This window comes from Ranitomeya imitator, chromosome 9 (assembly GCF_032444005.1).
Source record: "Ranitomeya imitator isolate aRanImi1 chromosome 9, aRanImi1.pri, whole genome shotgun sequence".
NCBI classification, from domain to species: domain Eukaryota; kingdom Metazoa; phylum Chordata; class Amphibia; order Anura; family Dendrobatidae; genus Ranitomeya; species Ranitomeya imitator.
In genome coordinates this window covers 140398826-140411652 of record NC_091290.1, presented here as the reverse complement: position 1 = coordinate 140411652, position 12827 = coordinate 140398826, and the positions used below count along the sequence as shown (strand labels likewise).

Below are 12827 nucleotides of genomic sequence, written 5' to 3'. Positions count from 1 at the left end.
AGCAGGACAATGACCCAAAACACGCTTCAAAAAGCACTAGAAAATGGTTTGAGAGAAAGCACTGGAGACTTCTAAGGTGGCCAGCAATGAGTCCAGACCTGAATCCCATAGAAAACCTGTGGAGAGATCTAAAAATGGCAGTTTGGAGAAGGCGCCTTCAAATATCAGGGACCTGGAGCAGTTTGCCAAAGAAGAATGGTCTAACATTCCAGCAGAGCATTGTAAGAAACTCATTGATGGTTACCGGAAGCGGTTGGTCGCAGTTATTTTGGCTAAAGGTTGTGCAACCAAGTATTAGGCTGAGGGTGCCAATACTTTTGTCTGGCCCATTTTGGGAGTTTTGTGTGAAATGATCAATGTTTTGCTTTTTGCTTCATTCTCTTTTGTGTTTTTTCATTTAAGACAAATTAAATGAAGATAATAATACCAAAGAATTTGTGATTGCAATCATTTTCAGGAAGAAAATGAGTATTATCTGACAGAATTGCAGGGGTGTCAATACTTTTGGCCACAACTGTATGACTTGTCATTTAGGTCTCAGAAAGTTAAGCACCAGTAGCCACACTGCTCCTTTCCCAAAAGCCGATGAAGCTGGGAATGTGGAATATAGAATAAGGATTTTATTTCTAGGAGGAGACAAAATGACAAGGACATTATTATAAAATATAACATCAGTTATTTACATCCTCGCTCCAGCACTGAAAGCGTGAAAAACGCGACGCAAAGTCCAGAGGACAGAAGAAACGTACAAACAAGGGATTTACCGCATCCCCAGCATATTGGTCATTAGTCACTGTCAGAGTCACTGTACTCCGAGGAAACCAGATCTTCACTGACGACCTCGTAACACTTTTTGGTTGTGCCGAAACCTAGAGAGGAAAAACCAGAGAGAGGGGTACAGATGAGCGTCCACTCCAGGGAAAGCTGGATTCAGGATGGGGCTAAGATGAGTGATTAACTGCATGATTGGGATGCTTATACAGCAGAGCAGATATGTACTGCTGGAAGAGATGATATATAGGGAGTGGAAAAGGGCGATTACAGCAGGATGGATCTGTGTATAGAGGGATAGAGAGAAGTGATATACTATGGGATGGGGCTGAATAAAGAGGGGCTAAGATGAGTGATCAACTGCAGGATGGAGCTGCATATAGAGCAGAGTAGAGATGTATTGCAGGATGAGGCTGTGTATAGAGGGGCAGACAGAAGTGATGTACTGCGGCACGAGGTTGAGAGAAGCGATATACTGCTGGATGGAGCTGTGAATATAATATAAAATACATATAAAAGTGATGTAAAGCAAGATGGTGCTATGTATAGAACTCCTACCTGGCCTCAGCCCTATGGTGCAGTAGCTGCTGTAAAGTGTGGCTCACCTCCGGCAATAACTGGGTTGCTACAAGGTCAACCATGTTTATCATGGGAGGTTGTCAGCATCGGGGGCATGCACATTCAAGCCAGCGATATTGCTACTGGCCCGAACTGTTGGTGAAGCAGGAGCATCCACTCACCCATCAGCTACCGGGGAAGTTGATAGACTGGGCAGCTACTGAACAGGTGAGGCTTAATGCATCTAACACTGCACAAATAAGATGACGGGACAGTCATCAGATGAGAATTTGGGACATACCTGAAAAGACCACCTTGTCTTCTTCAGAGTCTCCTAAATGATCAAAATCAAAGCTGACGTTTGGATGCTGCAAAGAAAGCAGGATGTGAAATAAGAAGTGGAGAGCCTATAACCTGGAATGTCCCTCTCCAATAACACACCTTGTGTCTCAGTAACCTGTTCCACATTTCCGCTGTGCTCTTCTCGATAGTGATTACGGCTTCTCCGTTCTTCAGTTTGCATGTGGATTTATCCCTTACAATATCCTTGTAGAGATCCATATCTGCCATGTAGTGTTTTCCTCCGGCGTTGCAACTGCAAGACATACAGCAATGTCGTAAAACTATGAAACAAAGTCAGCAGAAAATGAACCAAAAGTGTACAAAGAGACGATTAATCAGGTAATGACACCATGGAGTAAAGGAACACTCTGAGGTACACAGACTCCAGGGGGAGAGGAAGGTGACACAGGGATTCTCTCTTTGGTGGTTTTTGTTGCCCATTATGTCCCTTTTGGACGGCGTGCTCTTTTATTGTAGCACAGACAAGCTCAGAGTCACCGTTTATTACCTGAACACCAGTCGGTTGCTGTAGAACGTGCACTTGGGATCGATCATTTCTGGAAGCTTTACAGTCAGGATCACACTATCTTCCTTCTCAAACCATTTAATTACCGGATACAAACTAAAAGCAAGAAAGAATTTATACCTCCTCTCATTATGCTGCTCTATCAGTGTTAATGAAGGGAAACGAGTGATATACTGCAGGATGGGGGCTCTGTATAGAGGGGCTGAGGGGAGAGAATTTGCAGGATGGGGCCGAAATATATTAGGGCGGAGGTGAGCAATGAACTGCAGGATGAGGCTGCGTATGGAGCATAGGAGTGATGTACTGCAGGATAAGATCATATATAGGAAGCGGAGAAGAGCGATGTAATGCAGGATGGAGCTGTGTATAGAGGGGCAGAGAGAAGGGATGTACTGCAGCACGAGGCTGAGAAAAGTGATACGTTGCAGGATGGGGCTGTGTATGGAGCAGCTGAAAGGAGTTATTTACTTTAGGATTGTTCTTTATATACAGGTCCTTCTCAAAAAATTAGCATATAGTGTTAAATTTCATTATTTACCATAATGTAATGATTACAATTAAACTTTCATATATTATAGATTCATTATCCACCAACTGAAATTTGTCAGGTCTTTTATTGTTTTAATACTGATGATTTTGGCATACAACTCCTGATAACCCAAAAAACCTGTCTCAATAAATTAGCATATTTCACCCATCCAATCAAATAAAAGTGTTTTTTAATAACAAACAAAAAAACCATCAAATAATAATGTTCAGTTATGCACTCAATACTTGGTCGGGAATCCTTTGGCAGAAATGACTGCTTCAATGCGGCGTGGCATGGAGGCAATCAGCCTGTGACACTGCTGAGATGTTATGGAGGCCCAGGATGCTTCAATAGCGGCCTTAAGCTCATCCAGAGTGTTGGGTCTTGCGTCTCTCAACTTTCTCTTCACAATATCCCACAGATTCTCTATGGGGTTCAGGTCAGGAGAGTTGGCAGGCCAATTGAGCACAGTAATACCATGGTCAGTAAACCATTTACCAGTGGTTTTGGCACTGTGAGCAGGTGCCAGGTCGTGCTGAAAAATGAAATCTTCATCTCCATAAAGCATTTCAGCCGATGGAAGCATGAAGTGCTCCAAAATCTCCTGATAGCTAGCTGCATTGACCCTGCCCTTGATGAAACACAGTGGACCAACACCAGCAGCTGACATGGCACCCCACACCATCACTGACTGTGGGTACTTGACACTGGACTTCAGGCATTTTGGCATTTCCTTCTCCCCAGTCTTCCTCCAGACTCTGGCACCTTGATTTCCGAATGACATGCAAAATTTGCTTTCATCAGAAAAAAGTACTTGGGACCACTTAGCAACAGTCCAATGCTACTTCTCTGTAGCCCAGGTCAGGCGCCTCTGCCGCTGTTTATGGTTCAAAAGTGGCTTTACCTGGGGAATGCGGCACCTGTAGCCCATTTCCTGCACACGCCTGTGCACGGTAGCTCTGGATGTTTCCACACCAGACTCAGTCCACTGCTTCCTCAGGTTCCCCAAGGTCTGGAATCGGTCCTTCTCCACAATCTTCCTCAGGGTCCGGTCTCCTCTTCTCGTTGTACAGCGTTTTCTGCCACATTGTTTCCTTCCAACAGACTTACCATTGAGGTGCCTTGATACAGCACTCTGGGAACAGCCTATTTGTTGAGAAATTTCTTTCTGGGTCTTACCCTCTTGCTTGAGGGTGTCAATGATGGCCTTCTTGACATCTGTCAGGTCGCTAGTCTTACCCATGATGGGGGTTTTGAGTAATGAACCAGGCAGGGAGTTTATAAAAGCCTCCGGTATCTTTTGCATGTGTTTAGAGTTAATTAGTTGATTCAGAAGATTAGGGTAATAGGTCGTTTAGAGAACCTTTTCTTGATATGCTAATTTATTGAGACAGGTTTTTTGGGTTATCAGGAGTTGTATGCCAAAATCATCAGTATTAAAACAATAAAAGACCTGACAAATTTCAGTTGGTGGATAATGAATCTATAATATATGAAAGTTTAATTGTAATCATTACATTATGGTAAATAATGAAATTTAACACTATATGCTAATTTTTTGAGAAGGACCTGTAGAGGGTCTGAGAGGAGTAATGTACTGCCAGATGGTACTGTATGTAGACGGGCTGAGGGGAGTGATATACTGCAGGAAGTCTGTATATAGAGGAGCTGAGATAAGTGACATAATGCAGAATGGGGCTCTGTATAGAGAGGCTGAGAGCAGATATTTTGCAGCATGAGGCTCAATATAACGCGGTGGAGATGAGCTATGTACTGCGGAATGGAGGTGTGTATAAATGAAAGGAGTGATGTAATGCAGAATGGAGCGGGGCACAGAGGGGATTATATATATGTACTGCAGCATGGGGCTGTGAATAGAGGAGATATGTACTGTAAGATGGGGATGTGTATGCAGGGGGTGAAGGAAGCTATGTACTGCAGCATTATGCTGTTAATGGAGGGGTTTTGAGAGGAACAATGCACTGGAGGATAGCTGTGTATAGAGGGGATGGAAATGTAGTTTTAGCAGATAAGAATAGGACCACCCATTCAGCTATTTAAGGTGAGATGCTTTGTGAAAAATAATGCGATTGTGGTAATAACCCAAACCAACTTTTTGCTGCACACACATAACAAACCTTGCTGAGAGGGGGGTCCTCGGAGCCTCTGGGTCTCTCTGACCAGTAACTTCTTTAAGCGGTTTTCCTTCTTCATCGGAGTGGGGCGATAGATGTGAGTCACTGACAACCTTGTGACCATCATGTTCTGAAAAAAATAAAACTAAATTCCGACCTGCAACGTCGCTCAACGTCCACCTCAGATGGAGGAGAGTGATGAAGCTATACACACGTGGACATGTACGATAGGAGCATACCAGCATCTGCTATCCCCAGACATGGAGAAGTAGGTGGGCTGACGTCTTCTGTAGACTTCTCAGGGGGTTCGTCATTCTCTATTCCTTCACTGTTAAAAATGAGAGAAAGTAGAACATGTACAAGACTGCACACTGCACATGACTAATGTAATGCGAGGCACCATGCCACATTACTGAGGCTGAGGATATGGTCAATTCCGCTGCCACCAGTATGCAAGGAAATGCAACCCCGCTGCCTCCAATCCTCAGGACAATTATACAACTGACTGACAAGTGATGGTCGAGGCCCCAGCTGCTTCCACTACTAGGCCGGTTATTGGGGAACTCACAGTGAGCATATGGTATATACACCTCAGATTCCAACACATGGAATATATATGTATATACCCCAATACTGTCACTGCCAGCTCCACAATAACAAAAGGAACCACTAACTGCCACCACCAATCATTTATAAAGGCCGCTTGGACACCCGTTACAGCTTTCCGGGTTGCGGTTTACAGAACAAGAGGAACAGAACTATTACATTTTATGTATTTAATCCAGAAAGGTATGCAGTGTTTATAAGAAATATACAAATATGATAGAAATGGGAAGAAACAATACGCTATATACCATTACATAGTATAAAAAGAAATAACAAAAGTAAATGACTAAACCTGATGTTGCAGGAATGGCTCTTATCTTCATGGAGAGAAGCACTCCGATGAGGAAAATGGACCACACAGCGAACTATGCTTTCAAGAAATGACCAATCACAGAGACCAAAACTATGACTTTAATTAGATCAATGCTACACCCACATACCTCCTCTTGGTGAGCTCATATAGGGCTGGTTGTGGGATGTGCTACAGTGGCATATCAAAGTTTGGGCACCCTGGTCAAAATTTCTGCTATTGTAAATACCGTATATACTCGAGTATAAGCCGACCCGAGTATAAGCTGACCCCCCTAATTTTGCCACAAAAAACTGGGAAAACTTATTGACTCGAGTATAAGCCTAGGGTGGGAAATGCAGCAGCTACCGGTGAATTTTAAAAATAGATGCTCCATACCGTTCATTATTGCCCCATAAGATGCTCCATATAAAGCTGTGCCATATATAATGCTCCATACTGTTCATTATTGTCCCATAGGTGTGCCATAAAAAGCTGTGCCATATAGTGCTCTGCACCGTTCATTATTGCCCCATAGATGTGCCATATAAAGCTGTGCCATATAGTTTCCTGCACCGTTCATTATTGCCCCATAGATGTGCCATATAGTGCTCTGCACCGTTCATTATTGCCCCATAGCTGTGCCATATAGTGCTCTGCGCCGTTCATTATTGCCCCATAGATGTGCCATATAGTGCTCTGCACCGTTCATTATTGCCCCATAGCTGTGCCATATAGTGCTCTGCACCGTTCAGTATTGCCCCATAGCTGTGCCATATAGTGCTCTGCGCCGTTCAGTATTGCCTCATAGCTGTGCCATATAGTGCTTTGCGCCGTTCAGTATTGCCCCATAGCTGTGCCATATAGTGCTCTGCGCCGTTCAGTATTGCCCCATAGCTGTGGCATATAGTGCTCTGCGCCGTTCAGTATTGCCCCATAGCTGCCATATAGTGCTCTGCACCGTTCAGTATTGCCCCATAGCTGTGCCATATAGTGCTCTGCGCCGTTCAGTATTGCCCCATAGGTGCCATATAGTGCTCTGCACCATTCAGTATTGCCCCATAGCTACCATATAGTGCTCTGCACCATTCAGTATTGCCTCATAGCTGCCATATAGTGCTCTGCGCCGTTCAGTATTGCCCCATAGCTGTGCCATAGAAAGCTCCCAGTGTCCGGTCCCGGCGTCTCTCCGCACTGACTGATCAGGCAGAGGGCGCCGCGCAAACTATATGCGTCATCGCGCCCTCTGACCTGAACAGTCAGAGCGGAGCGACGCCGGGAAGATGGAGCAACGCCGGGAAGATGGAGCGGCGCCCGACGGCTGGAACAGGGACAGGTGAATATAAAATACTTACCGGGTCCCGGCGTCCGGCTCCCTCTGCCTGTCACACGGTCTTCGGTGCCGCAGCCTCTTCCTCAGCGGTCACAGACACCGCTGATTAGAGAAATGAATATGTGGCTCCACCCCTATGGGAGGTGGAGCCGCGTATTCATTTCTCTAATGAGCGGTCCCACGTGACCGCTGAAGAGGGGAAGAGCTGCAGCACCGAAGACCGTGGGACGGGCAGAGGGAGTGTCAGGACCGCCAGGACTAGGTAAGTATACCTCAGCGCCCTCTCCCCCTCACCCGCCGACCCCACCGCTACCGTGACTCGAGTATAAGCCGAGAGGGGCACTTTCAGCCCAAAATTTTGGGCTGAAAATCTCGGCTTATACTCGAGTATATACGGTAGTTAAGCAAGATGAAGATTAAATAATCTCTAAAAGCACTAAAGTTAAAAGATGACACATTTCCTTTGTATTTTAGGCAAAAAAATACAAATATTTTCATATTTAACATTTTAAAAATTACAAAAAGGAAAATGCGATGATGCAAAAGTTTCGGCACTTTTGGAGATTTGTGTGCTCAGATAACTGTGACCACAGTTTCAGACTTCAATTAGCCTGTTAGGCTGGGTTCACATTGCGGTAATGGGAAAGCGCTAACAGACAGCGTTGCACGGCGAAATTAACGCCGTGCAACGCGTCCGTTAGCGCGCCCATTCACAGCAATGGGAACGCGCAGCACTAGCGCGTGCCATGTTCGGCACGCGCTATGCGACGCGCAGGTGTTTTCTCGGGGATCTGCGAGAGCGGGGACGTTACCGCGACCCTGGGACGCGGCCCCATTAAAAACATTGTGTTAGTGCAACCCGCTAGCGCTAAACGGGTTGCACTAACGCAATATGAACCTAGCCTTAGGGTTATGGCTCGCTCACTATCAACGTTTGCAAAAGCCCGGTGATGCAAATTTCCCAGCTTTAAAAACAAGAAAGCCTCCTCTAACATTGTGCCAAAAAAACAGCATCCATGGGTTCTTCTAAGAAGCTGCCGAGCACTCTGAAAATGGTGGAGGCCCACAAAGCAGGAGAAGACTATAAGAAGATATCAAAGCTTTTTCAAGTTGTCCTTTCCTTAGTTAAAAATGTAATTAAGAAATGGCCGTTACCGGGAACAGTGGAGGTCAAGATAAGGTCAGGAAGACCAAGCAAAATTTCATTAAAGGCCCCGTCACACATAGCGACGCTTGAGCGATTCCGACAACGATACGACCTGTCAGGGATCGCTCAAGCGTCGCTATGTGGTCGCTGGTGAGATGTCAAACAGTGAGATCTCCCCAACGACGCAGCAGCGATGCGGCGACCTGTGGCGACCTGTACAACGATGCTATTTCATGATGATTCAATGGGACGTCCTGTCAGCGAGGTCGTTGGTAAGGTGTCAAACACAGTGATGTGTGCTACCCAGCGGGACCTCAACGATCAAAAAATGGCCCAGGCCATTCCGACACGACCAGCGATCTCACAGCAGGGGCCTGGTCGCTGCTACGTGTCACACACAGCGAGATCGCTACTGAGATCGCTGTTGCGTCACAAAACTTGTGACTCAGCAGCGATCTTGCTAGCGATCTCGCTGTGTGTGACGGGGGCTTAAGAGCTGCTCGTAGAATTGCTAGAGATGCAAATCAGTCTGCCTGGATGAAAAGGAGTCTACTGTTAAGCCCCCGTCACACTTAGTGACGCTGCAGCGATACCGACAACGATCCGGATCGCTGCAGCGTCGCTGTTTGGTCGCTGGAGAGCTGTCACACAGACAGCTCTCTCCAGCGACCAACGATCAGGGGAAAGACTTCGGCATCGTTGAAACTGTCTTCAACGATACCGAAGTCCCCGGGTAACCAGGGTAAACATCGGGTTACTAAGCGTAGGGACGCGCTTAGTAACCCGATGTTTACCCTGGTTACCATCGTCACCGCTCTGCTTTCCGGCTGCCTGGTGCTCACAGCCAGAGCAGAGAAGCAGAGCGCCGGGGACAGACAGCGGTAGGTAAGTATGTAGCGTTTGTTTTTTTACGATGGTAACCAGGGTAAACATCGGGTTACTAAGCGCGGCCCTGCGCTTAGTAACCCGATGTTTACCCTGGTTACCAGCGAAGACATCGCTGAATCGGCGTCACACACGCCGATTCAGCGATGTCAGCGGGGCCTCAACGATCAAAAAATGGCCCAGGCCATTCCGACACGACCAGCGATCTCACAGCAGGGGCCTGGTCGCTGCTACGTGTCACACATAGCGAGATCGCTACTGAGATCGCTGTTGCGTCACAAAACTTGTGACTCAGCAGCGATCTCGCTAGCGATCTCGCTATGTGTGACGGGGCCTTAAGACTCCTAGGACAATTAAGGTCCCAATTATTTAATGATATGCGATAGGGAAGAACTACGTGTGAAAACTCCCTGTGAGAAAGTCCCTACTTGCAGTTTTGCTGCGATAAGGCAGGAAGATACTAGTGTCAAGGTGAAAATATATCGCCCAACGTGGGGCGTGGCCCGAGATACGAAACCCCCTGGACCCATGCCTGGACGTCCGTGGATGACACCCGTAGTGGCTGACCTCGAGGACTGATCACCCTCCAAACACGGTAAGTGGAGATCACATACTATGTATGTGTCACACTTGCTAGTGTTTCAGCCGTTATTGGTTAGTCTGTGGTCTCCTTGGGTCTGGGGAGTGACCAGTCGAGTGGTGAGACCGAGCGCGATCCCGTGCCACGCTTTGAAGCAGCAACTGAGAGACGTCGCACTCTGCGCGTCCTCGTGTACACCACACCTCCTCCACCGGTCATTGTACTCCATTCAACCACCCTACCCGTGACTGTTGCCTAGTAGTGATAGAGTGAAAGATTGAGAAGTTTGTGGATTGGGGGCGGCTTAGAGGAAGGGATAGGAGACGTGGCCTCTGTGATATTGCACGCACATACATCGGTAATTAAGACGTCCCAAGAGGGGGACCACCAGAAACACTTGCACACACTTGCACATATCGGTAATTAAGACGTCCCAAGAGGGGGACCACCAGAAACACAGTGGAGGGGTCTCACTAGGAGACAGCCTCCCAACGTTTAGAATATCGTGACAGGGCAGACTGTAATCACTGGTGTTCAGGTTAGGGAAAAATATTGAGCGCGAGGCTCTTTATTCATAACACGTGGAGCGCGAGGCTCCGTGTTAGGACACAAGTGTTGCTGTCGCTGTCAGCCCCCTACTGCAGAAGGGCGTAGTATTCTGTGAGTCATGTTACGTCTCTTAAAGAAGAAGTCCGTGCCCCACAGGTTAGATGAGGATGCTGTGGAAGTCAAGACAATAGTAGAGTCACGGGAGGGCAAGAAGGCAGTCAAGAATATTGAAAGATAAAGGACTGTTAGAACAAGCGCAAGCTCATCTGCGAGTTGCGCGAGGTTTAACCCCTTCATGACCCAGCCTATTTTGACCTTAAAGACCTTGCCGTTTTTTGCAATTCTGACCAGTGTCCCTTTATGAGGTAATAACTCAGGAACGCTTCAACGGATCCTAGCGGTTCTGAGATTGTTTTTTCGTGACATATTGGGCTTCATGTTAGTGGTAAATTTAGGTCAACAAATTCTGCGTTTATTTGTGATAAAAACGGAAATTTGGCGAAAATTTTGAAAATTTTGCAATTTTCACATTTTGAATTTTTATTCTGTTAAACCAGAGAGATATGTGACACAAAATAGTTAATAAATAACATTTCCCACATGTTTACTTTACATCAGCACAATTTTGGAAACAACATTTTTTTTTGTTAGGAAGTTATAAGGGTTAAAATTTGACCAGCGATTTGTCATTTTTACAACGAAATTTACAAAACCATTTTTTTTAGGGACCACCTCACATTTGAAGTCAGTTTGAGGGGTCTATATGGCTGAAAATACCCAAAAGTGACACCATTCTAAAAACTGCACCCCTCAAGGTACTCAAAACCACATTCAAGAAGTTTATTAACCCTTCAGGTGCTTCACAGCAGCAGAAGCAACATGGAAGGAAAAAATGAACATTTAACTTTTTAGTCACAAAAATTATCTTTTAGCAACAATTTTTTTATTTTCCCAATGGTAAAAGGAGAAACTGAACCACGAAAGTTGTTGTCCAATTTGTCCTGAGTACGCTGATACCTCATATGTGGGGGTAAACCACTGTTTGGGCGCACGGCAGGGCTTGGAAGGGAAGGAGCGCCATTTGACTTTTTGAATCAAAAATTGGCTCCACTCTTTAGCGGACACCATGTCACGTTTGGAAAGCCCCCGTGTGCCTAAAAATTAGAGCTCCCCCACAAGTGACCCCATTTTGGAAACTAGACATCCCAAGGAACTTATCTAGATGCATAGTGAGCACTTTGAACCCCCAGGTGCTTCACAAATTGATCCGTAAAAATGAAAAAGTACTTTTTTTTCACAAAAAAATTCTTTTAGCCTCAATTTTTTCATTTTCACATGGGCAACAGGATAAAATGGATCCTAAAATGTGTTGGGCAATTTCTCCTGAGTACACCAATACCTCACATGTGGGGGTAAACCACTGTTTGGGCACATGGTAAGGCTCGGAAGGGAAGGAGCGCCATTTGACTTTTTGAATGAAAAATTATTTCCATCGTTAGCGGACACCATGTCGCGTTTGGATAGCTCCTGTGTGCCTAAACATTGGCGCTCCCCCACAAGTGACCCCATTTTGGAAACTAGACCCCCCAAGGAACTTATTTAGATGCCTTGTGAGCACTTTAAACCCTCAGGTGCTTCACAAATTGATCTGTAAAAATGAAAAAGTACTTTTTTTTCACAAAAAAATTATTTTCGCCTCAATTTTTTCATTTTCACATGGGCAGTAGGATAAAATGGATCCTAAAATTTGTTGGGCAATTTCTCCCGAGTACGCCGATACCTCATATGTGGGGGTAAACCACTGTTTGGGCACTCGGCAGGGCTCGGAAGGGAAGGCGCGCCATTTGACTTTTTGAATGGAAAATTAGCTCCAATTGTTAGCGGACACCATGTCGCGTTTGGAGAGCCCCTGTGTGCCTAAACATTGGAGCTCCCCCACAAGTGACCCCATTTTGGAAACTAGACCCCCCAAGGAACTTATCTAGATGCATATTAAGCACTTTAAACCCCCAGGTGCTTCACAGAAGTTTATAACGCAGAGCCATGAAAATAAAAAATAATTTTTCTTTCCTCAAAAATGATTTTTTAGCCTGGAATTTCCTATTTTGCCAAGGATAATAGGAGAAATTGGACCCCAAATATTGTTGTCCAGTTTGTCCTGAGTATGCTGATACCCCATATGTGGGGGTAAACCACTGTTTGGGCGCACGGCAGGGCTCGGAAGGGATGGCACGCCATTTGGCTTTTTAAATGGAAAATTAGCTCCAATCATTAGCGGACACCATGTCACGTTTGGAGAGCCCCTGTGTGCCTAAACATTGGAGATCCCCCAGAAATGACACCATTTTGGAAACTAGACCCCCAAAGGAACTAATCTAGATGTGTGGTGAGGATTTTGAACCCCCAAGTGCTTCACAGAAGTTTATAACGCAGAGCCATGAAAATAAAAAAAAAAAATTATTTTCTCAAAAATGATCTTTTAGCCTGCAATTTTTTATTTTCCCAAGGGTAACAGGAGAAATTTGACCCCAAAAGTTGTTGTCCAGTTTCTCCTGAGTACGCTGATACCCCATATGT

At 45.6% G+C, this 12827-nt stretch overlaps 1 protein-coding gene across 1 annotated transcript in view; it reads right to left on the bottom strand.

The window, feature by feature from the left end:
* Window positions 1-606: 606 nt before the first annotated feature.
* The window catches only part of TDRD12 (tudor domain containing 12), an 83241-nt gene continuing 71020 nt past the window's right edge, over window positions 607-12827 (bottom strand). The window contains exons 34-39 of the mRNA XM_069738429.1: window positions 5101-5189; window positions 4865-4991; window positions 2180-2293; window positions 1771-1924; window positions 1631-1697; window positions 607-869 (exon numbers count right to left, since the gene is read on the bottom strand). Of these exons, the coding sequence (XP_069594530.1) occupies window positions 787-869; window positions 1631-1697; window positions 1771-1924; window positions 2180-2293; window positions 4865-4991; window positions 5101-5189 (634 nt within the window). The 3' untranslated portion in view covers window positions 607-786. The remainder of the gene's footprint in view (window positions 870-1630; window positions 1698-1770; window positions 1925-2179; window positions 2294-4864; window positions 4992-5100; window positions 5190-12827) is intronic.